Source organism: Rhincodon typus, chromosome 36, assembly GCF_021869965.1.
Source record: "Rhincodon typus isolate 14 chromosome 36, sRhiTyp1.1, whole genome shotgun sequence".
Lineage (NCBI taxonomy): Eukaryota > Metazoa > Chordata > Chondrichthyes > Orectolobiformes > Rhincodontidae > Rhincodon > Rhincodon typus.
The window spans coordinates 5080654-5108386 of record NC_063367.1 but is presented as its reverse complement, the minus strand read 5'-3'; the positions used below and the strand labels follow the sequence as shown (position 1 = coordinate 5108386).

Genomic DNA, 27733 nt, shown 5'->3' with positions numbered 1-27733 from the left:
CCTATCCCTAGCCCAAGCCGTAGCCCTAGCTCTAGCCCAGCCCAAAAGCTAACCCTAACTCTATTTGTAACCCTAACCCAAACCCTAACACAATTCCAATCCCTAACCCTCACCCTGACACCAATTCTAGCCCTAGCCCCAGTTGCAGCACTAACTGTAACCATATCCCTAGCCCTAACCCTAACCATGTCTCTAACCCTAACCCTAAACCAAAACCTAGCCCTAGCCTGAGCACTAGCCCTCATGTTAACCCTGTCCCAGCCCTAGCCCTAACACTAGCCTGAAATCTATCCCTATCCCTAGCCTTAGACTTTTCCCTAGCCCTAACACTAACCCTAACCCAAACCAAAACCCTAACACAATCCTAACTCTGACCTGAACTCTAAGCCTTGACCTAGCCCCAACCCAAGCCCGAGCCCTAACCCTAAACCTAATCATATCTCTAACCCTAATTCAATCCCTAACCCAAACCATACGCCTAATCCCAACACTCGCCCTAGGCCTAACGCTAACCCTTACCCTAGCTCTAGCCCTAAAAATAACTCTAGACCTATACCTAGCCTTAGCACTCACACCCTAACCCTTACCCTAATGCTAATGCTAGCCCCAACCGTAACCCTAACCCTAAAACTAACCCTAGCTCTTGCCCAAACGCTACTCTAACCTGATCCCTAGACCTTACCATATCCCTAAACCTAACCTTAACCGTAAACCTAACCCTAACCCTAACCATAAACCTAATCCCAGACCCACACCTAAACTTAACCCTGTCCCTAGTCCTAACCCTACCTGCATCCCTAACCCAAAAGCTAACCCTCACCTAAGCCTTGGCTCTTGCTCTCACCTTAACCCTAACCATATTTCTATACCCCACATTTTCTGTAGCACTAGCCCTTGCCCTAGCCCTAACACTAATCCTAATTCTACCCTAACCATAAAGCTAAATGTAATCTTCTGGCGCTAACACTAACCGTAATCCTATCCTAACCCTAACCATAAAGCTAAATGTGATTCTAACTCTAACACAACTCCTAAACCTAAGCCTAGCACCAACACTAACCCTAAACCAAACACTAATCCTAACCCTAGCCCTAACCCTAACTCCAACCCTAACACTAATGCTACTCCTAACCCTAACCCCAATGCTACTCCTAACCCTAACCCTAGCCTGAGACCTTACACTAACCATAACCCGAACCCTAGCCCGAGCCTTGGCCTGGAGCTAGCCCTAACCCTAGCTCTTGCCCTAGCTCATGGCCTAGCCCTCGTCCTAACCCAAACCCTAGCCCTATTCCTAACACTAGCCCTAACCCTAACCTTAACCTGTCCCAAACCTTAAATCTAACCTCTACTGAATGGCAACTGATGGCTTGACTGCAGCAGAACCTGTAAAGGCTATGATAGGGATGGTAAGTCATCTGGCAATCATTGATATCCCACTTCCACCTTGACATCTGCAATGAATCCCTAACACTAACCATAGCCCTAGACCTAGCCGCTGTTCTAGTCCTATCCCTAACACGTCCCTAGCCATTTCCCTAATCGCAGCAGTCCCACCTTTCCTTTAGACCTAGCCCTAGCCATAACACTAACCCTAACCATGACCTCTAGTGAATGGCAATGGATTGCTTGCCTGTGACAGAACCTGTAAAGATTAAGATGGGAATAGTACATTACCTGGCAGACATTGATATCTCACGTCCACCCAGCCATCTGCAAGGAGACCTCAACTCTAACATTAATAACCCTAATCTAAGCTCAGCCCTAGCCTTATCCCTCACCCTAAACCCAACCATGGCAATGGATAGACTGCAGCAGAATCTGTAAAGGCCAGGATAGGGATAGGAAGTCATCTGGCATATATTGATATCTCAATTCCACCCAGTGATCTACAGAGACCATAACCCTAACTCCAAGTCTTACCCGAGCCCGCACCATATCCCCATCCCTAACCCTATCGCAAGAGCCACTACCACTGCTGAATGGTAACAGATGGCTTGACTGCAGCAGAACCTGTAAAGGCTAAGATAGAGATGGTAAGTCATCTGGCAAGCATTCATATCCTACTTCCAACCAGATATCTGCAATGAGACTCCAACATTAACACTAGCCCTAACCCTCTCTCTGTCATGCTTATCACCAGGCAGGTTACTGACCTTACAAAAGTCCAACAAAGGCCTTCTCTCAAATATGGCTGCAAGGTCATGTGTGACAGCAGGTCCTCTAGATATAAACCTAGAACCATCATAGAGCACAGCATACTTCTGTTTATGTTATCACTGTTGTTGAGTACAACAACTGGCAGTTGCCAGTGTCAATTAGATGTTCTACAGCTTTCAGGGCCTCAGCATCCTTGCTGGACACTGGTTTATATTAACTAGTAACAAAGGAGTTTGAACTTTGTCTTCCCTTTGAATGCAGGATGAGGAGACAACAAAATTGTCCTTCTGCATGAGAACACATTTCAGAAAGAATGTTTGGAGATATTGATCAGATGTTTAACAGTATCCTTGACTGTGCTACCAAACTGCTTGTGTTTATGGTGCAGTCTTTCGCACAGCTATTATTTTTGGCCCGGGTATATTTCAAACATGTATTGTTTATGGTTCAGGGATATTTCAACTATTGTTTAAGATGCAATGTGTATCAAAGAGCTATTGTTTATAGTATGGGTACTATACCTAACTAGCTATTGTTAATAGTGCAGTTGTCCATCAAGGGAATAAAGAGGCATAAGTGGATGAAATTAAACAATGTACAGAACCGTGCACTTTAGACTAAGCCTAATGCAGAGCACACCCTTACTACAGCACTGTTCGATCTCATTGCGCATAAAAGCCTGCACAATTGTGAGACTGTCTCTTATTTTAGCTCTATCAATGCACTTGGAAATGGACACCAGCAGAACCTTGGGTCCAATCCAATTTGGACAAATTCAATAGCTTGCTAGCCTTCCTGTGAGCTTAACTGCTTTTGATAATACATCATTTCATCTTTGTTGTACCCTTGTCTCAGATATATCAATAAATGTTTGGTAGTGTAAGTTAAACATTGCTGAAAGGATGGATTCAGACAATGGGTGGGACAAGGGTAATTTCAAGTTAATACAGGAGAATCAGTGAAATACATGTTAAAGGGTACAGTCAAACCATTTGGGTCACGTAACATAATTCAGTTCAGGTTCCTACTGCCTTGATGACCCGATCTCCCAAACTGATTAGGATGGTCACCAACCAGCAAAAATCCCAATGATTTCCCATTGCAGATGCCATCTCAACTACTTGCACCAAATCGAAATGTGAGCTCCCTCTCGTTGAGTCCATAATATTTGCTGCAAGAAGCAAACATGTATGACTGCCAATTCAGATGGTGTCATTGCAGTCTCCATCACTACAGTAGATGCACAAGCCTTTCCAACGTTACTATGCAAGACAAAGCATTGGGCTCCATAAGCCTCTTAGTCATGCACTGAGGAACTCAAGGTACAGCGTTTAAATCCACACCATTTGCAATCTAGATTTCAGCTTGGTAAGGAATCTAATTCAACATTCTCCCAAAACCAGGCTATCCCTACCTCTGTTCAGCCACAATAACCTGATGCACAGCAAGAACTGAATGCCAACCCCCAACCCCTCTCCACAACAACGTACAATATCAGAAGTTACAATCACTTAAGGTTTTTGATCAAGAAGCCAATGTTTTACACCAATCCTGTAGAAACTCAATTTATTTTACAGAAGTCACCTGTGGGTCATCAGGAAGGAAAACCAGTATGTGGAACAATGATAAAATCACAAACTCACAACATGATTTTTTTTTTTTATTTTAGACGCATATCATACAAATAATTTTAGATTCTTGGAGTCCGGAAGGCCATTCCTACCGAAGGCTGCGTGACCTGCAGATTGGACAGGCTGCCAAAGTCCTGCAAGAGAATAAAGAGAACACATTAAATCCAAGGCAGATAAAATCCACCCATCATACAGGTTAGCTCAGTAATCAGCCAGATCAGACCAGTGAGAGCCCTTTCAGCCAACTGTGACATAAGGCAGAGATTTGAATTCCAAACACAGGTGTCCCAGAGAACTTTACAAGATACACAAGTTACAACATTGACAGTTCAGTTATAAGTCCAACTTAAATGTGTCTACTGCAGTGCCCCTGAAAAGCTTCACGGCACGGGAGGGCTGAGGTAATTTTCATCACATGCTTTCTGTGCACGTTGAATGCTTTTTGAATCCTATTTCACACCATCCATTTGAGGAGGCAGCCACACAAGTCTTGGGCTAAAAACAGATCCGAAAATTTATCGTGTAGTCCTAACCCAGAATTAAATGTGATCTTAATCTAAGTTTCCATGCAGACTTCTGATTGACAACTTCCATGACGAATGGAATGCCTCTCCCCTTGAGGCAGTGGGAATGGAATGGGAAGGCTAGTGGAACAGGGTTGAGCTACAATAGGAGGTAAAACAAGAATAAGGCAAACGCTACAGTCCAGGCACAAACCCATACACAATGGCCAAGCTAATAGTTTTATGTACGTTGGTACAGAGTTTATCATTCAACCAGCGTGACGGGGTAGTGGCCATGGCGGCGGGTTCCGGCTCGGGGACAGGGTCAGTGGTGAAGGGTCTGATCAAACAGGAGGACTGCTCCTTCCTCCCTATCGTCCACGACATCATCAAATGCATGGACAAAGACAGCCAAGATGTACACCAAGAACTCAATAAACTGCAAACAAAGCTGCAAGAGACTCGGGAAATAATTTTGGCAATGCCTGGAATTGACCTCAGTCCTGAGCAGCAGCATCTTCAGCTTCAGAATTTGCGAGACCAGGTTCGCACAAAGAATGAACTTTTACAGAAGTACAAGAGCCTGTGCATGTTTCACATCCCCAAAACATAGGAAATAGCCAGCCACCAGCACCAAGGAACATTTCCATTGTAGATTATTTTTTTGCTGCTGAGTTCATGACTACAGAAATATAGGCAAGACTGCATGCTTAATAATGGTTTATTGAGTATACCTTCTTTTTAAATTATAAGCCTGTTGTTTAATTTAGTACAAGGCCCATTTATCAGAATGTTTGTCTGCTGTTTTTCTAGTCACCAGATCATCTGATTATATACAAATGCATTTGTTCAGTAAATACTTATTACTGGTAAGGCTTCAAAGAGTTATGTATGAATTGAAAAATTTATTGATTTGTAATGTACATGCAGTGATATATTGTTTTGGCAGTAAACTAATGGGGATTTAGTTAGCTGGTGTATGAATTCAAATTAAGTACATTATTTTCAAGCCAAGAACTGGAATATAGAAGGCCATTAGTCCAGTTTGGTGTCACCACACTCCCTTATTGTCTTTTGACAGTAGGTTTGAAGTTGTGTAAACGTTTGTCTCTAGAAACACTAAAAGAAAAACTGTCTTATGCTTCCAAAACTGGATGTTGCGAAAGTGGTTTGACATTTAAAGTTGGTAAACAGATAATTAATTCAAGAACAATTAATTGGTGTTGAAGTTTGACTCTGAGCTATGTACTCGGAGAATATGCTAAATGTTCTTTAAAGCATAGTAAAGTGTGGGTGTAATGTATATTTTCTATTAATGATTAAAATAGGCTTCCAGTCCAAAAAAGAAAAAAAAACATTGAGTGAGTGGGCAAAGGTCTGGCAGATGGAATACAATGTAAATAAATGTGAAGTCATACATTTTGGTAGGAGTAATAGTAAAAAGGATTATTACTTGAATGGTAAAAAGTTGCAGCATGCTGCTATGCAGAGGGACCTGGGTGTCCTTGTGCATGAATCACAGAAGGTAGGTCTGCAGGTACAACAAGTAATTAGGAAGGCAAATGGAATTTTGTCCTTCATTGCTAAAGGGATTGAAATAAAAAGCAGAGAGGTTATGTTGCAGCTGTACAAGGTGCTGGTGAGGCCACACCTGGAGTACTGTGTGCAGTTTTGGTCTCCTTACTTGAGAAAGGATGTACTGGCACTGGAGGGGGTGCAAAGGAGGTTCACTAGGTTGATTCTGGAGTTGAGAGGGTTGGCTTATGAGGAGAGACTGAGTAGATTGGGATTATATTCATTGGAATTCAGAAGATTGAGGGGGGATCTTATAGAAACATATAAAATTATGAAGGGAATAGATAAGATAGAAGTAGAGAGGATGTTTCCATTGGCAGGTGAAGCTAGGACAAGAGGGTATAGCCTCAAGATTAGAGGGAGCAGATTTAGGACTGAACTGAGAAGGAATTTCTTCACCCAGAGGGTTGGTAATCTATGGAATTTCTTGCCCAGTGAAGTAGTTGATGCTACTTCAGTAAATGTTTTTAAAAAAAAGGTCGATTTTTTTTGAACAATAAAGGAATTAAGGGATACGGTGAGAACGCGGGTAAGTGGATCTGAGTCCACGAAAGGATCAGCCATGATCTTATTGAATGGCGGAGCAGGCTCGAAGGGCCGGACGGCCTACTCCTGCTCCTAGTTCTTATGTAACCCCAACTTCCAGTGTTAATGTTCGATTCACCTGGAGCCCCCAGAGCACACTGTATGGATTAAAGTTTTGGCAAAGATCTGTAGCTCGGCTCCATCCAATGTGAGGTTGTTGACTTGCTTGCCGAGCTGGCTTGTTTTTGTTTAGACGTTTTGTCACTGTTCTATTTCTGGCAATTTTTAGCATGGTGATGAAAGGTCTAAACAAAAAAAGACAGCTCGGCAAGCAAGTCAACAACATCACATTGGATGGATAACAACAAACTTGCGCATCCATTCTGGGATCACATAGATTAAGAAAATCAAACCAATAACTGGAATCTTGATCAAACTTGCTCTATTTCAATGTGTATCTGAAGAATGGACAATGCTCTCAATTGTGCTAACCCCAGAATAACATAGAAAACAACATGGCTGATTCTGCTAATGCTCCTGATCTGAAAGTACACCATCCTTCCAGTGTATTACTGTGAATAGCATTCTGGGAAAAGGGAGGACAAGAAAATAGTAGATTTCAAGATTTATAGATTGGGGCGTGGGAAGTGAATGCTCAGCTTAGTCAGACGTTAGTGTAGGGTGTGGTAAAGAGAAGTAAGGTACTGAGAAAGGACTAAAATGCTTTCTAACCTCACAGTGGACGTTTTTCTGCAATGTCTTCTCATTGAGGATGATTGCTGCCCTTTCATGGAAAGCACAGGCTCTCACTACCATAATAATCTTCCAGTGTTGCCAAAATGAAGAATAGTGCTTTATGCATTATTGAACAATATCTCATTTTATATGCTCACCTACGTTTTGAAAACTCTGAGACACAAAGTCTTAATATTCAGCTTGTAAAGATCTGTAATTGGCAAAATTGGTCAGCAAACAAGCAGCAAGTTGATATGCTTGAGTCCAGTTCTGCGATTTGAGATAAACCAAAAATGGACTGCAACTGTAAGCCCTACCCTTCTAAACCCAAATGGTGAAATGACAGCAGTCACAAATCTGAGGCAGTTTGTTACGTTCAAGCAGAATCTAATTTACCACATGACAAAAATAAGCCAACATGAAGAGGGCATCCTCTTCATGACTGACGAAGGCAAGCATGTCAAATGGCTTTGTCACCACTCTATGACGCCACTTTCAGGGAACTGTACCCCAACCCCTAGGTCTCTGTATTCCACACCACCACCTACCTACACCCCCCCCACCCTCCCCCAAGGGCCTTACCATTAACTGTGTAAGTCCTGCCCAATTGAATAAGAGGCCAAATCCTAACAGACGTCATAGATTTTGTAAGGCAAAACAAGTGGGGGAAGGGGGACAGAACTTGTTACACATCCCTAATTGGCCCTTGAATAGAATAGCTTGCTGTCCACAAAATACTTTACAAAATCAACCATATTGCTTGTATGTGGAGTCATACGTAGGCCCGATCAGATAAGGACAGTAGATTTCTTTCCCTAGAGGCCAGGTGAACCCAATGGGATTGTACAACAACTGATGACAGTTTTTTGGTCACCTTTACGAAGGCTGTATTGCAGGTTTATTAAATGGAATTTATATTCCACCAGCTGTTGTGATTTGAATCGATGCCCATACAAGATTAACCTAAGCTTCTGGATTTCTAGTTCACGTCAAGACCACTGAGAATATAACAGCCATGGCTAGTAAGTTTGCGGGATGACACCAAAACTGGTGGAATAGTGGACAGTGAAGAAGAGTATAATGGGATCTTGTTCAACTAGGCCAGAGGGCCAAGGAACAACAGATGGAGTTTAATTCAGATAAATGCGAAGTGCTGCATTCTGGTAAGACAAACCAGGGCAGGACTTACACAATTAATGGGAGGGCCCTGAGCAGTGTTGTCAAACAGAAAGATCAAGGGGTGCAGGTACATAATTCCTTGAAAGGGGCATCACATATAGACAGGGTGGTGAAGGCGGCATTTGGCACACTTCCCTTCATCAGTCAGAACACTCAGTACAAGAGCTGGGATTTCATGTTACAGCTGTACAAGACTCCAGATTTGCAGTACTGCTTAGAATTCTGGGTTGCCCTGCTATAAGAAGGATGTTATTAAACTGGAAAGGTCTTTTCCCCAGGCTAGGGGAGGACAAAACTACAGGGCATAGGTTTATGGGGAAAGGGGAAAGATTTAAAAGTGACCTGAGGGGCAACTTATTCACACAGAGGGTGGTGCATATATAGAATGAGCTTCCAGAAAATAATGGTAGAGGTGGGTACAATTACAATATTTAAGAGATAGTTGGACAGGTACACAGATAGGAAAAGTTGTGTGATACAGGCCAAACACAGGCAAATGGCACTACTTCAGTTTAGAAGCCTGGATGGCGTAGACAAGTTAGACCGAAAGGCCTTTGTCTGTGCTGCAGGCCTCTATTACTCTATGCCGTTGCCTTCATACACTGTGAAGGTTCTCAGTTCCTTCTACCTTCCTATCACTTCAGGAATCCAGCCCAGCTTCAACCAATGCCACTGGGTTGTCAACGGAACAAGAGTAAGCCCATCAGGCTTTTCCACCATTTAATACAATTATGGCTGATTGAACACTTCAATGCCTCTTCTTTATATTAACACTATTAAGTTTTTATAAACTAAAAATTTATCAACCTCTACTTGCTCAAAAACTGAGCTTCTATAACCCTATGAGATACAGAATTCCAAACATAACCCACCGAGTTTAAAAAAAATCTTCATCTTGGTCCTAAATGGCATCCTTCTTGCTTATTTATAAATTATGTTCCCTGATTCCTGACTTCCCAACCAGGAGAAACATCTTACTTGCAGCTGCCTTGTTGATCCCTTTAAGCATTTTGTAAGTTTCAATTAGATCACCCCTCATTCTTCAAAACTATGGAGAATACAGGCTCTCTTTACCCAAACTCAAGAACAAGTCTGATAAACCTTTGTTGCACTTCCTCTCTAACAAAATATCTTGCCTCAGATAAGGAGACCAAAACTATACACAGTACTCTAGGTGCAGTCTTAACCAGCTCCTACTATTGAAGCAAGACTTCACTAATCCTACACTCAAATCATCCTGTGATAAACATTAAAAGTCCATTAATCTCCCCAATAGCTTGTTACACCTGCGTGTTAGCCTTCAATTAACTTATTGATAGAACATCCAAGTCCCTTCACACCTTTCAGCCTCTCACCCTTGAAAGGATACTTCACCTTCACATGCAAGTTCCCACCACAAGATCAATGCAGCATCAGTGTGTCAACAAGCCACAACTTCTGGAGGCTTTCAAGCAACAGCAGTCTAGAGGAATTACAAATTCTAAGCCTCGTGAAACAACAACCATTCCCCATCTTACCCCTAAATACTCACCAGCAACTTCAGCATTTCCTTGGTATCTGGGTCCACTTCAATCATCTCTTGGTCCAGCGCAGAGACCTTAAAACATAGAAAACAGAGTCAGAATTCAGTGACCAGAAAAAACACTTCTTTCAGTCATATTACAGGACATGAACCGTACCAATGATTGCTTATCATGCAGCTTGGCTCACCGAGTAACATTCACACCAGAGTATGATGCTCAGACCCTGTCACTGAAGGCAGCGCACAACTGAAATGAAACCTTCAAGCCCAAACTGACAGCTCAAGCTCAGGAAATTCCTGTGGTACTTCAGGAAAACAGGGGAGTTCCAGCAAACTTTCACTCCCTCAAACAACGTCAGAGAATCCAGTCACGCATACTGTTCCCGTATGAGAGATCTTCCTGTGAACCACACCTACATTTGATAACTAAACAGTAACTGCACTGCTAGACATGCTGCAGGTGGGAAAGGAACTATGCAAGTGCTTTTTTCTTCCAGAAACCTGGCAGGATATAACCTCATGCACAAACCTATCAACACATTGCTTCAGCAAAGCACCAGAAACCAATTAAAACTGAATAACAATAAAATGCAAAAAGGCTTAAACCAACTGCAAAGACTCCAGTTAGAAATCTCCGAGATGAACACTGTGCAAGTTTCAAACTTCGAAAACAACAAACGTATTCAAATACTGTGATCACTTGGACGGGATTAACCTGGGCAAGAATATAGTAATAGAAAACTACGTTTCTACTCATGATTTGTGACTAAATTGTGCTAAATTGTCCTGTAGTGTCCAGGGATACGCAGGCTAGATGGATTAGTCGTGGTACATATGACATTCAATGAGTACAGGGCCAACCTGCTCAATCTTTCCTCATCAGACAACCCCATCAGCCCAGGAACCAATTCAGCGGACCTTCTCTAGTAATAGTTCAATGCTATTATATCCTTTCTTAAACAAGAAAAGCAAAGCTGTACACAGTACTGTAGACATAGTTTGACTAAAGGAAACTTCCACAAAAATACTTCTAGGAGCAGGACATTCAGCTTAAAAAGACAAGTGTCTTGTGCCACAAAAATTGTGCCTACATGCATGGAGCAATACAGTGGATGAATGAGTCGCACAAATTGATATGGTTGCAGGGTGACCACAGATGTGAACTAAATGTTTAGGGTATATTTTACTAACGATTCACTCACTCACTTGCATGTTGCTGGCTGGGACAACACATTGCCATCCCTAGCTGCCCCCGAGGGCAGTTGAACCACACATTGCTGTGGGTCTGAAGTCACATGTAGGCCAGACCAGGCAAGGACAGCAGATTCATTCCCTAAAGGACATTAGTGAATGAAATGGGTTTTTAACAACAATTGACAATGATTTCATCGTCATCTTTGGACTCTTAATTCCAGGTTTTTATTGAATTCAACTTGCAACATCTGCCATGGCAGGATTTTAAACTAGGTTCCTAGAATGTCAGCTGGGTCTTGAAATTAATAGTCTAGCAATAATACTATTAAGGCCACAGCCTATTCAATTTTTAGGAAGGACATACAAAAAGGAAAAAAGAGGTGAGGTAGCCTTTCTGGTTAAAAGGGACAGTAATGCAATAGCGATGAAGGATATTAGCTCTGGTGAAGTGGAATCTGTATCGGTAGAGCTTAGAAACAAAAAGGGACAGAAAATGAGATTGGGGATTGTGTATAGACTGCAAAACTCTAGTGATAATATTGGGAAGGCACTAAAAAGAAAATTAGAGAAGCAAGCAACAAAGGGACCAACAAACAGCAGCATGGGCGGCTTTAATCATATCATAGAATCCCTCCAGTGTGGAAACAGGCCCTTCGGCCCAACAAGTCCACACTGATCATCAGAGCATCCCACCCATACAACCCACCTAATCTACACATCCCTGAACACTACGGGAAATTTAGCATGGCCAATCCACCTAGCCTGCACATCTTTGGACTGTGGGAGGAAACCCACACAGACCCGGGGAGAACGTGCAAACTCTACACAGACAGTCGCCGAGGGTGGAATCGAACCCGGGTCCCTGGTGCTATGAGGCAACAGTGCTAACCACTGAGCCACCGTGCCACCCTACATAGACTTTGGGCAAGTCAAATCAGTTGCCAAGCTAGACAGGAGGAATTCCTGGAGTGTATATGCGATGATTCCTGGAACAGTACGTGGAGGACCAAAAGAACATACCATCCTAGATTGGGCATTGTGCAATGAAAGAAATAAATGGCAACCTAGCTGTGCAAGGCCCCTTGGGGGAAACTGGCCATATGATAGAATTCTTCGTTGAGATGGAGAGTGACAGAGCTGATTCTGAAAGTAGGGTCCTTAACCTAATGAAGAAAACTACAATGGTATGAGGCATGAGCTGGCTATGATAAACTGGGGAACATTATTTAAAGGGATAATGGCAGCTAGGCAATAGCAAACATTGTATGGAGGAACTGCAACAATGGCTGATTCCTTTCTGGCACAAAGATAAAATGGGAAAGGTGGCCTGGCCATGGCTAACAAGGGAAATTAAGACTAGTATTAGATTCGAGAAAGGGGCATACAAATTAACCAAAAAAAAACAGCAGACTTCAGGATTGGGAGCAATTTAGATTTCAGCAAAGGAGAACAGAGGGAGAGAATAAAGCTTACGAGGAACATACAAACTGATTGTAACAGCTTCTGCAGTTACGTGAAGACAAAGATTAGCAAAGACAAACGTAGGTTCCTTAAAATCAGAAATGGGGAAGTTATCATGGGGTACAAAGAGATGGCAGACCAATTAATATTTTGCTTCTATCTTCAAAAGGGAGGACACAAATCATGTCCCAAAAATGCTGTGGAACATGGTGTAGTGAGATGGAGGAACTGAAGGAAACCAGTATTAGTAGGGAAATGGTGTTAGGGAAATTAATGCAATTAAAAGCTGAGAAATCATCAGGGCTTGATACATCTACACCCCAGCATACTTAAAAGGAAGTGGCCCGAGAAACAGGCATTGGTGGTCATCTTTCAAGTCTCTGTAGACTGTGGAGCAGTTCCTATGAATTGGAGGGCAATTAATAAAGGAGGTTAGAAAGAAAACAGGAAATTATAGACCACTGAGCCTGACAGTCCATTAGCAAAGTTTTAATAGCACAGTAATTGGAAAACAGTAACAGGATTAGACAGAATCAGCATAGATTTCAGATAAGAAAATCATACTTGATGAATCTGAAGGAATGTTTTGAGGATTTAAGTAGTAGATAAGGGGAAGTCAGTGGATCTGGTTTATTTGGGCTTACAGAAGGTTTTTGATAAGGTCCCAAACATGAGGTTAGCATTTAAAACTAAAGCACATGGGATTGGGCGTAGTGCACTGAAACAGATTGAGAACTGGTTAGCAAACATGAAACAAGAACAAAGATAGGAAATAAACTGATCTTTTTCTAAGTGGCAGGCAGTGACAAGTAGGGTACTGCAGGGATCAAGGCTTGGACCCCAGCTATTCACAATATGAATTGATTTAGAGGAGAGAACAAAATATCAAACCTCAAGGTATGGAGGTGATACATGGGACGGTGAGGTGTGAGGAGGATGCAGTGATGCTTTAGTGTGAGTGGGCAAATGCACGGCAGATGCAGTATAATGTAGATAAATGTGAGGTTATCCACTTTTGGAGCAAAAACTTAGAAGGCAGATTAGCTAAATGGTGATAGATCAGGAAAAGGAGGGTGCAATGAGTTTCCTTGTGCACCAGTTGCTGAAAGTCAGCATGCAGTAGGTGGTGAAGAAGGAAAATGGTGTGTTGGCTTTTGAAGATAGAGGATCCAAGTGCAGGAGCAGGAATGTCTTGCTGAAATTTTACAGGGTCTTGGTGAGACCATACCTGGAGTTGTGTGACATTTTGATCTCCTTATCTAAGGAAAGATGTTCTGGCTATGGAGGGAGTGCAAAGAAGGTTTACCAGACTCATTCCTGGGGTGGCAGGACTGACGCATGAAGGTAGACTGGATTGGTTTGGACTATATTCACTGGAGTTTAGAAAAACGGGCGGATGCTGGAGAAAGGGGGAGGAGAGAGCAAACTCTCAGAAACCCATAAAATTCTAACAAGACTACAGATATTCCAAATAACCAAGGAGTCCAGACATGGTCACAGTTTAAGGATATGGGGTAGACCATTTAGGGCTGAGATGAGAAGAAATTTCTTCACCCAGAGAATGGTGGGGCTGTGGAATTTTCTACCACAGAAAGGAGTTGAGGCTAAAATATTGAATGTTTTCAAGAAAGAATTACATTTTTGTTTGGGCTGAAAGGAATGGAACACAGCAGGAGCAGGATACTATGTTGGATAATCAGCCATCATTGTACTGAATGGTGGAGCAGACTGAAAGGGCTGAATGTCCTACTGCCATTCCTATTTTCTACGTTAAAGGGAAGACCCCCTTTTTAAAACAGTGCCCCTTATTCCAGCCTCTCTCTCACAAGGGGAACCATCCCTCAGCATTCTCCTTCTCCAGTTCCTTCGTGATCTTATTGAGATATTTAAGATTTTACCTCATTCTTATAAACTCCAATAGATACAGGCCCAGACTATGTAACCTTTCCTTTTAAGATGAACTCCCAACCGAGATATCAAGAAGAATTAACAAACAAACAAACAAACAATCTGAAAACTGGGTTTGTGCTGGCACACAGAACAGTCAGCATCTGCTAGACATCAAATCATATTAGGAAGACAATGGAATGATGCCACAGAATTGAACGACAGCACCGGTGGGCCAAAATAGCCCCATAATGTTGTGCAGCACAACATCCAAGATCTCAGATGGCAGGGATGCAGACTTTTATTTACTCTCCAAACTACAACTGTCATGGTGATTACTGGAAAAATGAACTCAAATGGGGCTGAAGGCCTCCTATGTTCAAATCCAAATTATAATCAGAGTTCAGAGATAGAATGGTTCACCTTATTTCAAATAGGTAAGAACCTCCAACATTGGTAATTTACAGCCAACTGGGGTATTTAGTTGAAAACTTCAAGCTTCTTAATCTTGCAATTTAAATTAAAAAAACCCAAACTTCCACAGCGTACATGCATGACACCAATACTCATTAAATCCAGCAGATAGTGAACTGGACTGAAAAGAAACTTACCTCAGGGACATAGTTGTCCCGCCTCTCCCTCTCTTCCTCCTGCAGTTTGATAGAGATGCCTCTGACAGGTCCACGCTGGATACGCTTCATTAAGTGTGTCACATACCTGGGTAAGTCAGACAGTAGTTATTGTGCATTTCAATCATTGTATCTACCAAGTTACTAAGCATTTCATCACCAGCTTCCAGTTTGTAGACTTCCCAACTGAAGACTCAACCTCTAAAAGTCTTATTTGAGCTAATAAGAGTATTCCGCTTTCAGGTGTCACCCAAACTGGTTATTTGGAGAACATTTTAAATTTCAGACTTTCAAGTTTCATTTCTCAGTACCATCACCCTCCAGGTAGTTCTTCAGGTTTAAAGTTCTTCACTCCTTCAAATCAAAATGATTGCTGCAGAGGAAGAAATATTACCTTACTCCTCTGCTGTTCCAACAGCATAACCACGTTCACCCTTAAATGGAGATCAGAACACAGAAGGACTGTCTCAGATCAGGACCCAAGCCCAACTCAGACCACATCACAGTGCAAATCCCTTCCCCATTTTAAATGGCAATTCCATTTTAACAACCATAAAGCAACAGATCAACAGCACTGAGGAAGCTCCTGCGTTTGCTTTAATTAACACAGAACAGATGAGAGGACTTTGATGCAGTGAATATAGTTGGAGCAGAATCTACATAGATCAAGGAGAAAAATAAATAATGGGAATAATCTGATAAGCAGATTCACAATGATCCAAGTAACCTCACTCTGGACTGCATGATTGCCTGAGCCAACAATGTTCAATTAAGACTGGACAACAAAAAAGATCCCCAACTGGCTACAACACTTAATTCCTCTGTCAAGGGGTGGTGGGGAGTAACCAGAAACATCCAGATTTACAAGTTGAGTGAAAACAGGACTGGGATCAAGCCCTGTGTGCTCACCTCTGCCATCCCCACTAGACATGGCTCGTAGGTGAAGCATTTACCCAGCATTTTTTCATACGATTTGCAAGTTGATAACAACCCATTTGGTGCAAGCAACACAGTATAACAGGAAGCCACCGTTCACACTTTCTAGCCATTCTGTCAATTAGATCCACTTAGGGTTAATGAGGAAGACCTACCCTGCGATTTTGTTGCGAAGTTTCTTGCTAGGGATAATGGCGATTTCCTCGCAGACCCTCTTGTTGGTGTGGAAGTCATTGCCAAGGCGGGTATAGTATTTCTCGATGATCACTCGAGCAGCCTTCTTGACTGTCTTAGTCCTGACACGACCCTGACCAGGAAAGAGAAGACTTCATTTAAGAAAAGCATGCTTGTTCCACAACTCTCATAATCCAAGAGCAATAAAAGGGCCGACATCCAAAACAGTTTGTGGAATCAGAAGTGTTTAACAAATTACTCTCGTCTCACAGTTTGGGGCTAACAACTGTAATTTTACATTCCAGGTAAACCCAGAAAGAACAACTGGCTTTCAAACCCACAGATTCCCACTTCCCCAAGAGTGACAATCTATTCAGCACCTATAGCTGAAAAACAAGAGCCAATTTATTGACTTTCTTAAAGAAGTCAGGCAACAGACCCAGCCTTCCATCATTTATAGTAGATTGATTCTTCATGCTGAATGTCCTTTGAATGTAGTCAGAGTACCATAGACACATTTTTCTGAAGAAGAGTCTAGGCCCGAAACATCAGCCTTCCTGCTCCTCTGATGCTGCTTGGCCTGCTGTGTTCATCCAGCTATACACCTTGTTATCTCTACCATAGACACAATGCTGCTTTTAAATGGAAATCAAGGAGCACTGCTTGGTTAAACTACTTCATAATACTGTCAGTCCTTCGAAGGGCTAAAGAACTAAACATTTAAACAATCAGTGCCATAGATCTGTAGCGAGTTCTTTTTCATCTAGGTATCTAATTCCCTTGCAGAAATGCCGTTCAATCTGCTTCTACCGCCCTTTCAGGATGCACACTGTGGATTATATCAACTCGACACATTTAAATGATATTTAACACGCTGGTTCTTTTGCCAAATAATTTTAACCTGGTTGCCTCCCTGTCCTATTTACTCTAGCCTAACTTCGACTATATCTCAGCGTCAAAGAGCATTCAAACTTCTCCTGGATTATATCTCAAGGGGGCAGGTTGCTGCCAGCCTCCGCCTGCAGCCACCAGGGACACAGATTGAGAGCCTGGAAATACTCGGGGAAAGCCCAAGGCCTTGGCTCAGGGGTTCAATTCTCTTACACACACACACCCAACTCCTTCCCCAAATGTTCCCCGAGTCCTGGCCGAGAGGCCCTCGATTAGAGACCCCTTTTTCCCCTGAACCCTCTTTAATCATCCCCGGGAGGAAGGCCACGGGGAGTCAACACGGCATCGGGGAGTCATAGCATCCCTCCAAACAAGCTCTCCGCTCCATCGGCTGCTTGCTTCCCGCTAATATCTGCGGCTAAAGATAGCCGTGCGAGTTCTCGATATGCCCACCCAGCCGCTAGCGGATTTAGGGCTTTTCTCATGGCGGATGGAAACAGATTGTCAGTCCTGGGATATTCTAACAAACCCACCATCTTTGATTGCAACTCGGAGAAAAGAGCGAGGGTTGCTGGGAGCGGCTGTAATGAGGACCCCAGCACTAGGCTGCCCAGCGCACTGCCTGATGCCAACTCTCCCAGAAGCTCATGCCCCATTCATTCATTCATTCATCCAGTTAGGTGGCCTGCTGGTGAGTGATGCCTACAGAGTGGTTCAATTCCTGTATCCAGCTGAGGTTGTCACAAAGGACTCCCTTCTCCTGAGGCACAGTTAAACTCGTCTTGTATGCTTCAGTATAACCGTTATATTCTTTTACAAGGTTTTTCCCTGTGTTCTCCCTCTGCGCTTCCACAAAAAAACAGACATCTGTAAGTCCTTTTTGAAGTGGAGCCTCTCTTGTAAAATAGGATGCATAGCAGCTGATTTGAGCACAGCAAGCTCCCACAAGCAACAACCTGACATGTTCCTTCATGACTTTATTAAGGGATAAATATTGGAATGGCCACTCACCTGTTCATTTTATAAGAAAGGACACAATTGCATTGGAAGTAGTGAGGAGAAAGGGGTTTGGTATAATTCACATAGGAAGGAAAGCTGGAATCAGCAAGATCATTTCAACCCTAACCCTCACCCTATCGCAGGCCTTAATTCACGAGGTGAGAGTCATGAATTGATCGTGTCCACGTAAATGTCACAGAAGTATCAATAAACTGTGCTTAGCTATCTTAAACTGATGTTTTTTTAAGTCCTCTGCTCTTTAATGTGGAAATGGTAACCTGTAACAGCTGAAGCTGCAGCAGTTGGTGATTGTTAAAACAGAGCTCTGCTGGATTGACAGGGTAACTGATGCATCACTTTCAAGCAGGTTCAATAAAGTTTGTTGTCAGCATTTCCATAAGTACTATTCATTATGAATGCTTGGCTAATTTTCAAAAGCTGTGATTATCTTAATAGGTGCTTCAGAGTTTTCAGTTTGACTGATAGCTATATAAACTGTTCAAGATTTAGTGGAATGAACATAAGTTTCTATATTTTTATAGATTAAGAGAAGGATTTAAAGATTTGCTGTTTTCATGATTGAGATGATTTTCACTAATTGATCTGTATAGAGAGCAGTATTATATATTTAGAAGTTTGGTTTAATCTCCACGTGGATCTCGATGTCTGAGCATGAGGAGGTCAATGGCTGGCTTTGTCCTGGATGATTTCAAACTTCTTGAATGTTGTTGGAGCTGCAGCCATCCAGGCAAGTTGGGAGTATTCCATTACACCCCTGACTTGTGCCTTGTAGGCAGGCTTTGGGGAATCAGGAGGTGAGTTACTCAAAGCAGTATTTCTAGCTTCTAAGGTTCTTGTAGCTACTGTGTTTATATAATGAGTCCAGTGGAGTTTCTGGTCGATGATAACTCCAAGGACTTGACAGCGGGGATTCATGGCGATGGTTAGACTGTCTCATTTAGAGACAGTCACTGCCTGGCATTTGTGTGGTGCAAATGTTACTTGCCACTTGTCAGCCCAAGCCTGGAAAGTGTGCAGATCTTGTTGCATTTGAACATGGACTGCTTTAGTATCTGAGGAATCACGGATCGTACAATCATCGGCGAACATTCCCACTTCTAACTTTAAGAGGAAGGGAAGGTCATTGATGAAGCAGCTGAACATGGTTGGGCCGAGGACGCTACCCTGAGGAACTCCTGCAGAGATGTCCTGGAGCTGAGATGACTGACCTCCAACAATCACGACCATCTTCCTATGTGCCAGATATGACTCCAACCACCGGAGAGTTTGCCCCTGATTCCCATTGATTCCAGTTTTGCTAGGGCTCCTTGATGCCACACTTGGTCGAATATGGCCTTGATGTCAAGGAGTGTCACTCTCACCTCACCTCTGGAATTCAGCTCTTTTGTCCATGTTAGAACCAAGGCTGTACTAAGGTCGGGAACTGAGTGGCCCTAGCAGGACCCAAACTGGGCGTCACTAAGCAGATTATTGCTGAGCAGGTGCTGTTTGAAAGCACTTTTGATGATACCTTCCACCACTTTACTGATGACCAAAAATAGACTGATGGGCTACTAATTGACTGGGTTGGATTTATCCTGCTTTTTGCATACAGGACATATCTGCGCAATTTCCCACATTGCCACGTAGATGCCAGTGTTATAACTGTGCTGGAGAGTAGCTTGGCTAGGGGAGTGGCAAGCTCTGGAGCACAAATCTTTAGTACTGTTCCCATAATGTTGTCAGGGGCCATAGCCTTTGCAGTATCTGGTGCTTTGAACTATTTCTTGATATCATGTGGAGTGAATTGAATTAGCTAAACACTGACACCTATGATGTTGGGGATCACCAGAGGAGACTGAGATGGATCATCTACTCAGCACTTCTGGCTGAAGATTGCTGCGAATGCTGCAGCCTTATCTTTTACGCTAATGTGTTGGATTCTTCCACCATTCAGGATAGGAATATTTGTGGAGCTTCCTCCTCCAGTGAGTTGTGTAATTATCCATCACCACTTCTGCTGAGTCTGTCTGCCTGAGGGTTAAGACATCATGAAGCCAACCTGTATTGAATTCATTCATCTAGTGTTAGGTTGAATGAAGATCTGCCTCATGTAATGTAGTTTAGCCTATGATACTGAATTTTTCCTTCGACCCAACATAGGAAAATAGGAACATTCAATGAGATCATGGCTGATCTGTAGCCTTCCTTTGGCCTATATCCCTGAATACATTTGTTTAACAAAAATGTATCTATCTCAGGTTTAATATTAACAATTGATCCAGCATCCACTGCCATTTATGGAAGAGAGTTCCAACCATCTCCCACCCTTTATGTATATAAATGCATCCCAACATCTCTCCTTAACAAAAACCGTAAGTACTGCGGATGCTGTAAATCAGGAACAAAAACAAAGTTACTGGAAAAGCTCAGCAAGGTCTGGCAGCATCTGTGAAGGAAAAAACAGAGTTAACATTTTGGGTCCAGTGACCCTTCCTCAGAACTGGACTTGAAACGTTTAACTCTGTTTTTTCCTTCATAGATGCTGCCAGACCTGCTGAGCTTTTCCAGCAACTTTGTTTTTGTTCTGTCCTTAATAGTCTGGCCCTAATTTGCAGACTATGCTCCCTAGTTCAAGATCACCATTCAGTGGAAATAGTTTATCTAACCTGTCTTTTCCTGTCAACATCAGATGATCCCTTAAACCACTGCATTCCAGTGAAAACAGGCCTAATTTGTATAATTTCTCCTCATTACCTAACACCAAAACCAAAAAAAACAACACCCCAGGTGGGACTTGAACCCACAATCCCTGGCTTAGGAGGCCAATGCCTTATCCTTTAGGCCACTGAGGCTACACTATTAGTGGGGCAACACAGGCTTAATATGGTCCAAGCCGAAACGGGAAGAAGAAAGTCTAAGAAACTGAAGTTAAAAATGTACCACAAACTATCAATGTGGTGTTAGCTGGAGAGGAAACTAAAGCAGCAAGTAAGCTTGAGATACCAATGTGTATGATTGAGTTATATTTCAATAATTTAACTTGATTAAGCAAGTAAAGATTAAATTATATTCTATTTAATTATAGTTAGTAAACGGTTTCTGGGGAAAAGAAACTGTATAAACTGGGTCAAAAACAAGGCTTATTGTTTTACTGCTGTTTTATGGCATGGCTAATGTAAACTTGCACTAATACAGTGAAAATGCTTTGAAGTAAAAGACACAAACTCAAAGGCACAGTTATACTTCAGATAGGAACTTTAAATATGTTAAAGGCCTACTTATATTAATTTGTATGGCTACATTGAACTTTAAATTATTTTCAGGCATCAACAGTGGGTTTATAGTCAGACATGGTCCTTTGTAGTTAAAGAATATTGATAGGTTTTGTCAAACATTCATACATATTCTTTTGGATCGCTAATGTCCTTTACAGAAGGAAACTGCTGACCTGACCAGGTCTAGCATACATGTGCCTCCAGATCTACAGCAATGTTGTTGATTCTTCATTGCTTAAGGGATGGGTAATAAAAGCCAGTGACACCCACATCTGGTCATTAATCTCTAGAACGTGATGCCAATAAGTGATACTCTAAGCAGACACTCTCATTGTTGATTGGTGCCACCTTCTCTTGGTAAAGATTTATGGAATTGGTAAGCCAAGAGGGACAAGCAGATATAAAACAGATAAGCTTGTAAAATACAGTCAAAGAGCCATACAGCATGGAAACAGACCCTTCAGTCCAACTAGTCCATGCCAACCACGTTCCCAAACTAAATTAGTTCCACATGCCTGCACTTGGCCCATATCCCTCCAAACCTTTCCTATTCACGAACTTATCAAAATGTTTCTTAAATGTTGTAATTGTACCCGCATCCACCACTTCCTCTGGCAGTTCATTCCACACACGAACCATTCTCTGTGTAAAAATGTTGTCCCTCATGTCCTGTTTAAATCTTTCTCCTCTCACCTTAAAAATATGCCCCCTAGTTTTGAACTTCACCACCTTAGAGAAAAAGCCCATGCTGTTCAACTTATCTATGCCCCTCAGGATTTTAATAAACCTCAATAAGGTCACCCTTCAACCTCCTATACTCCAGTGAAAAAAGTCCCAGCCCATTTTTATAACTCAGACCCTCAATTCCCATCAACATCCTGGCAAATCTCTTCTGAACCCTCTCCAATTTAATGTTATCCTTTCTATAGCAGGGTGACCAGAACTGGACACAGCCTTCCAGAAGAGGCCTCACTAACATCCTATACAGCCTAAATATGACATCCCAACTTCTATACTCAAAGGTCTTAGCAATGAAGGCAAGATCACTAAATGCCTACTTAACCACCATGTCTACCTATGATACAAATGTCAAAGAATTCCTGAGGCCCTCAGTCTCTATTCTACAGCACTACTCAGGGCCTTACCATTAATTGTATAAGCCCTGCCCTTGTTTGTTTTACCAAAATGTATTTGTCCAAATTAAACTCCGCCTGCCAATCATCAGCCCGTTGACCCAGTTGATCAAGATAATTTTAAAGTTTATTTCCAGGGAGCAGCAGCTTGCACGTAAGAGATACTCTATTTGAAAGAATCTTGCAAGGCAATATGATTAACATGAGAAAAAAGAATCAATCAGGAGACAGTAGGAAATGATATCATTAAGATGAGCATATAAATGAACAAGGAATCAGACAAATATTGTTTCACCAATCTAAATTGACCAGACCCTGTTTATGCACTAATAAGCCGATTTGAGTTCAGGGTGCCTGTGATTATGTACCGGGACTAGCAGCTCATAAGGAGGGGTTGTTTGGCACTGTGATAGTGTTCCTGATTTCTAAGCTAGATGGCTCAGGTTCAAGTCCTACCTGCAAAATAGAATGCTTGTGGAGCTCAAAAAAAATTGTTAATAAAGCCTGAGGTTTTTGAAGAAAAATCAAAGACAGAAGAACATAAGTCAACAGGTCAAAGCAAGAGACATGCACCCAGTCAACTAGTGTTACAAACTGGCATCCCAATGTTGATAGGATGAAAATTGCTGTTTTTATCAAATACTATTTATTTTGTATTTGTTATGATAAACATAATTCAGTGGAACCTGTGAAAGCATTTTTGTACCAGAATGGGTTATCTAACCAGCATGACTAGTAAAACATTAGATTGGCTCTCTCCAACAAAGCTTATAATTTTAAGTTAAGAGATAACAAGGTGTAGAGCTGGATGAACACAACAGGCCAAGCAGCATCAGAAGCGTAGGAAAGCTGATGTTTCAGGCCTAGACCCTTCTTCAGAATTCCAGTCTGTGAGGAGTTTGCATATCCTCCCTGTGTCTGCTTGGCTTGTTGCTGGCTGCTTTGTTTCCTCCGACAGTCCAAAGATGTGTAGGCTAGTTGGGTTGGCTATTGGAAATGTAGGGTTATGGAGATAGAGTAGGGTGGGTAGGTTTGGATGGGATGCTGTTTGGTGGGTTGGTGTGGAGTTGATGAACTGAATGGCCTGCTTCCACTCTGTAGGGATTCAATAAAATCACAAAAAGCTAGCATCCAAGTTCAGCAGGTAATAGAGAAGGCAAATGGTCTGTTGGTTTTTCATTTCAAAGGGAATGGCGTATAAAAATAGGGAAGTCTTTTCAAAACTATACTGTGAACAATTATAGGTCTTGTATCTCAGGAAAGATATACTACATTGTAGGCAGTCCAGAGAAGATTCATGAAGTTGATCCCAGGTGTGGAGGATTTTCTTATGAGGAAAGGTTGAGTAGGTTGAGTTTGTACTCATTCAAATTTAGAAGAATTTGAGACAATCTTATTGAAACATGTAAAACCCTTAGGGGTCTTGAGAGTGTGGTTTCCTGTTGTGGGAAAAACTAGGACCAGATAGCATAATCTCAGAGTAAGGAGTTGCACATTTAACATTTGATTTTTTTTTCACGAGTGTAGTTAATCTGTAGAATTGTTTACAACAGAGGGCTGTAGAGGTTGTGTCATTATGGTGGCCTAGTGGTTAGTACTACTACCTCACAGTGCTAGGGACCTGGGTTCAATTCCACCCTCAGGTGACTGTCTGTGTGGTGTTTGCACATTCTCCTTGTGTCTGTGGGTTTCCTCCCACAGTCCAAAGATGTGCAGGCTAAGTGGATTGGCCATGCTAAATTGCTCATAATGCTCAGGGTTATAGGGGGATTGGTCTGGGTGGGAAGCTCTCAGCATTAGTATGGACTTGTTGGGTCAAAGCGCCTGTTTCCACATTGCAGGGATTCTATGATCAATTAAATACATTAAAGCCTGACATTGACAGATTTTTAATCAGTAAGGGAATCAAGAATTGTGGGGGAAAGGCAGGAAAGAGGAGTTGGGTGTTAACAGATCACCCATAATCTAGGGGAGCAGACTCAATGGGCTGAATGGTCTACTTCTGCTCCTCCATTTTATGTGGCATATATTTAGGGTAAAATCAGAGGAGATTTGAGAAGAAATGTTACCACCTGCAGGGTGGTGCAAGTCTAAATTTATTGTCTGGAAATGTTGGTCAAGGCAGAAACCCTCACATTTAAAACATACGTAGATAAGCTCTTACAGTGTCACAATCTCCACAGCAGACTAGGAGCTGGAAAGTAGGATTGTGCTGGATGGCTACTTGTGGGCTGGTAAGGACAGATGGGCAGAATGGCCTCTTTCTATGTGATTTGATTCAATGATTCAGTGAAAGATGGTGCAATGAGATTGTGTGTGAGATTGTTCAATGCACAAGGTGTTTCTCTACAGCGTCACCATGTTGTTGCTCATTGGGTCTCCAACTCTTCCGCCACGAACTTTCTTTTGATATTTCTGCAGAAAAAGGCAGACATTTTCCTTCACAACACAGATTCATCCCAAATATGTTTACTTTATATGCTTCATATTTCAAACGGCCATGAGGTTTGTTGCTGGAGTCATTTCATTTTGTACAATTGTAACACGGAATCAGAGAATGACAGTACACTGAAGGATGCCATTTGACCCATTGTGCTTCTGATAGCCCTTTGGAAGAGCTTTCCAATTAATCCCAGTGCCCTTGCTCATTCCCCGTAGCCCTGCAAATAACTGATTAGATTGTCAGGTATGATTTTAAAAGTAGGATTGTGTTTGAACTGGCAGTAATTTCAAAAGCTTTCTACAAGATAGTGCAGTCATAGCTTTATTCATAGCATTTTTTGTTTGAGCCCTAAGGGTCATGGGTTCAAGTCCAGTCGAGCATTTACACCTATATCACAGGAGGAGACTATTTTGCCCTCTTTGTTTGGGCTGGCTGTCTGCGAGGGGAGCTCAACCAATTCCATTTCTTGGCATAACCCTGCAAACGTTTTCTCTTCACGTACGGATCCAATTCCTTTTTGAAACCAATGTTGAATCTACCTCCATCATACTCCCAGGCAGTGCATTTCACATCCTAGCCACCTTGAAAACCCTAGAATGCAGTGATAATGTAATTGGACCAGAGATCCAGATTAAAGCTCTAGGAATGTGAATTTGAATCCCGCCACATCCGGTGGCAAATTATGACCTCGTGATCATTGCCAATTGTTGTATGAACCCATCTGGTTCACTAACCTCCTTTAGTGGAGGAAATCTGTTGTCTGGCTTACAAGTGACTCCAGCCAGCAGCAACATGGTTGTCCCTTAATAACTCTGGCACTCAGTTAAAGTGCAATTAGAGATGGGCAATAAATGCTGGCCTTGCTAATGATGTCCATTTCCCATAAACATATTTAAAAACAATTGTTTTTTTTAGCATTTGGGTAGCTTGTTTGTCAAGGTTCATTGGGTGGAAACTTTATCCTCTGCGGACAGTCCCAATGGTGAAAACAGAAATGTGTGGCACTCCAAGGCAGAGCCGCCAGCCATGCCCATTCCTGCAGTGGCCAGCCAATTAGATATGATGAGCCACGGGCCCCATTCACTCATATGGCAGGGAAAGGCCCAACTCTACCTCACTGGTTGAAAGATCGGGTCACTGTGCTCGCTTGGCATTCATTCCCTCCCTGTTTGCAAGGAGTCTCTGTTGACACTTACACAGCAATGTTTCCAGAGAAAGATGAAGAGCTCTTGCAGGGTCCTCATTCTGGCTAGAAAGTAGAGGCAATGAGAATGCCCCAAGCCTCTCAGATGTCCCTCTCCATTGCCCCTACTCTGCCTTCAATGATCATTAACCCACACACCCAATCATCCTTGAGCATCTATGAATCACCCTGAGTCTCCGTCCTGTCACCATTAGTTGACCTCCCCTCAGCCTAACAGAAATGATCCAGCAGTCCCCTTATCCTGCCAATTATCATCATCATCCACCCTCCTTCTATCATCTTCAACCTTGCCTCTGTGACCTTCAGGCCTTCCCTGCAAAGCCTTTGTTCGCCCCACGTTCATGATTGACCTATCCATTTATTGACATTGACCTCCCCTGGGGAGTCCAGCCTGTCCTGCATGAGCCTTTGTAAGGGCACCAAACCCCTCCCACCCTCAATTAGGCATGGTTTGTTCCTCCTTCTCATGAGCTTAATGCCTCCTGTCTGCTCCTCGGACAAGAAACCCAACTCAATCCAAATTCACCCAGGAAGAGTAACTCAGCCGCTACGTGACACCTTTACTGGTTTTGAATCTGAATGTAGGTAGAGTCACTGAGGTCGATAGCACAGAAAAAAGCCCTTTGGCTCATTGAGTCTGCATCAGTCAAAATCAAGCACCTCACTATTCTCATTCCATTTTGTAGCACTTGACTTATAGCCGTGTATGGTTTGGCATCATAGGAGCGCATCTGAATATTTCTTAAAGTGAGTTCCAGATTCCCATCATCCTCCCTCTCAGTGAAAAATCTTTTTCTCACATCCCCCCTAAGCCTCCTGTCCTTTACCTTAAATCCATGCTTCTGGTCATTAATCCCTCCAAAAAGGGGAATGAGTTCCTTCCTGTCTACCCTGTATGTGTCCCTCATAATTTTATTAATCTCCACCGTGTCCCCCTTCAGTTTCCTCTGCTCCAAAGAAAACAACCCCAGTCTATCCAAAACAAAAACAAAAGTTGCTGGAAAATCTCAGCAGGTATGGCAGCATCTGTGAAGAGAAATCAGAGTTAACATTTCGGGTCCAACGACTTCTGTTTTTGTTTCTGATTTACACCTTCCAGAGTTCTTTTGGTTTTTACCCTGTCTATCCAATCTCTCTTCATGACTGAAACTCTCCAGCCCAGGAAACAACCGGGTAACATGTTTTTCCTTGCTGCATACTTCATTACAAATGAACAACTTATTTCTTTATTTTTCTAATTTTTTCCCTAAGAATTTGTACTTAAAAATCTGTACTTAGGTACCTTTGTACCTAAGATGGCGCCGTAAGTGGTGACTTGTAAACTTTCCACTGTACTTATTTGAGTATATGTGACAATTAAGCTAATTCTAATTCTAATTGGGTGAATTTGTATTTTAGCGAGTATGTACGACAAGCTAGTGTGTTAAAACCAGGTTCCCGTGCTAACCATTGGGAAGCACAAGTAGGCTTCAAATAACTATCAAAAAAACGCAAAAGAATTGCAGATGCTGTAAATCAGGAACAAAAACAAAGTTGCTGGAAAAGCTCAGCAGGTCTGGCAGCATCTGTGAAAGAAGAAACAGAGTTAACGTTTCGGGTCCGGTGACCTGACACTTCTGAGGAAGGTTCACTGGACCCGAAACGTTAACTCTGTTTTTTCCTTCACAAATGCTG

At 42.4% G+C, this 27733-nt stretch overlaps 1 protein-coding gene and 1 non-coding gene across 2 annotated transcripts; both read right to left on the bottom strand.

The window, feature by feature from the left end:
• Positions 1–3807: 3807 nt before the first annotated feature.
• zgc:114188 (40S ribosomal protein S17-like) lies at positions 3808–17661 on the bottom strand. The gene is made up of 5 exons (XM_048617259.1): positions 17536–17661; positions 16093–16244; positions 14984–15089; positions 9840–9905; positions 3808–3925 (listed from the first exon to the last, which is right to left on the bottom strand). Exons 1-5 carry the CDS (start codon positions 17656–17658, stop codon positions 3851–3853), a joined length of 522 nt encoding a protein of 173 aa, XP_048473216.1. The 5' UTR covers positions 17659–17661; the 3' UTR covers positions 3808–3850.
• Positions 17662–20783: 3122 nt separating this feature from the next.
• Positions 20784–20856, bottom strand: trnar-ccu. Its single transcript has one exon. It is a non-coding gene; the product is annotated as a tRNA-Arg (tRNA).
• Positions 20857–27733: the final 6877 nt, after the last annotated feature.

Excerpts from the sequence above, each read along its gene's own strand:
- zgc:114188 (XM_048617259.1), bottom strand. The coding sequence starts at position 17,658 with ATGGGGCATGAGCTTCTGGGAGAGTTGGCATCAGGCAGTGCGCTGGGC. Across the intron at positions 16,245-17,535 it reads CCGAGTTGCAATCAAAGATG|GGTCGTGTCAGGACTAAGAC; the intron begins GTGGGTTTGTTA and ends TTTCCTGGTCAG. Across the intron at positions 9,906-14,983 it reads GGGACAACTATGTCCCTGAG|GTCTCTGCGCTGGACCAAGA; the intron begins GTAAGTTTCTTT and ends CTATGTTTTAAG.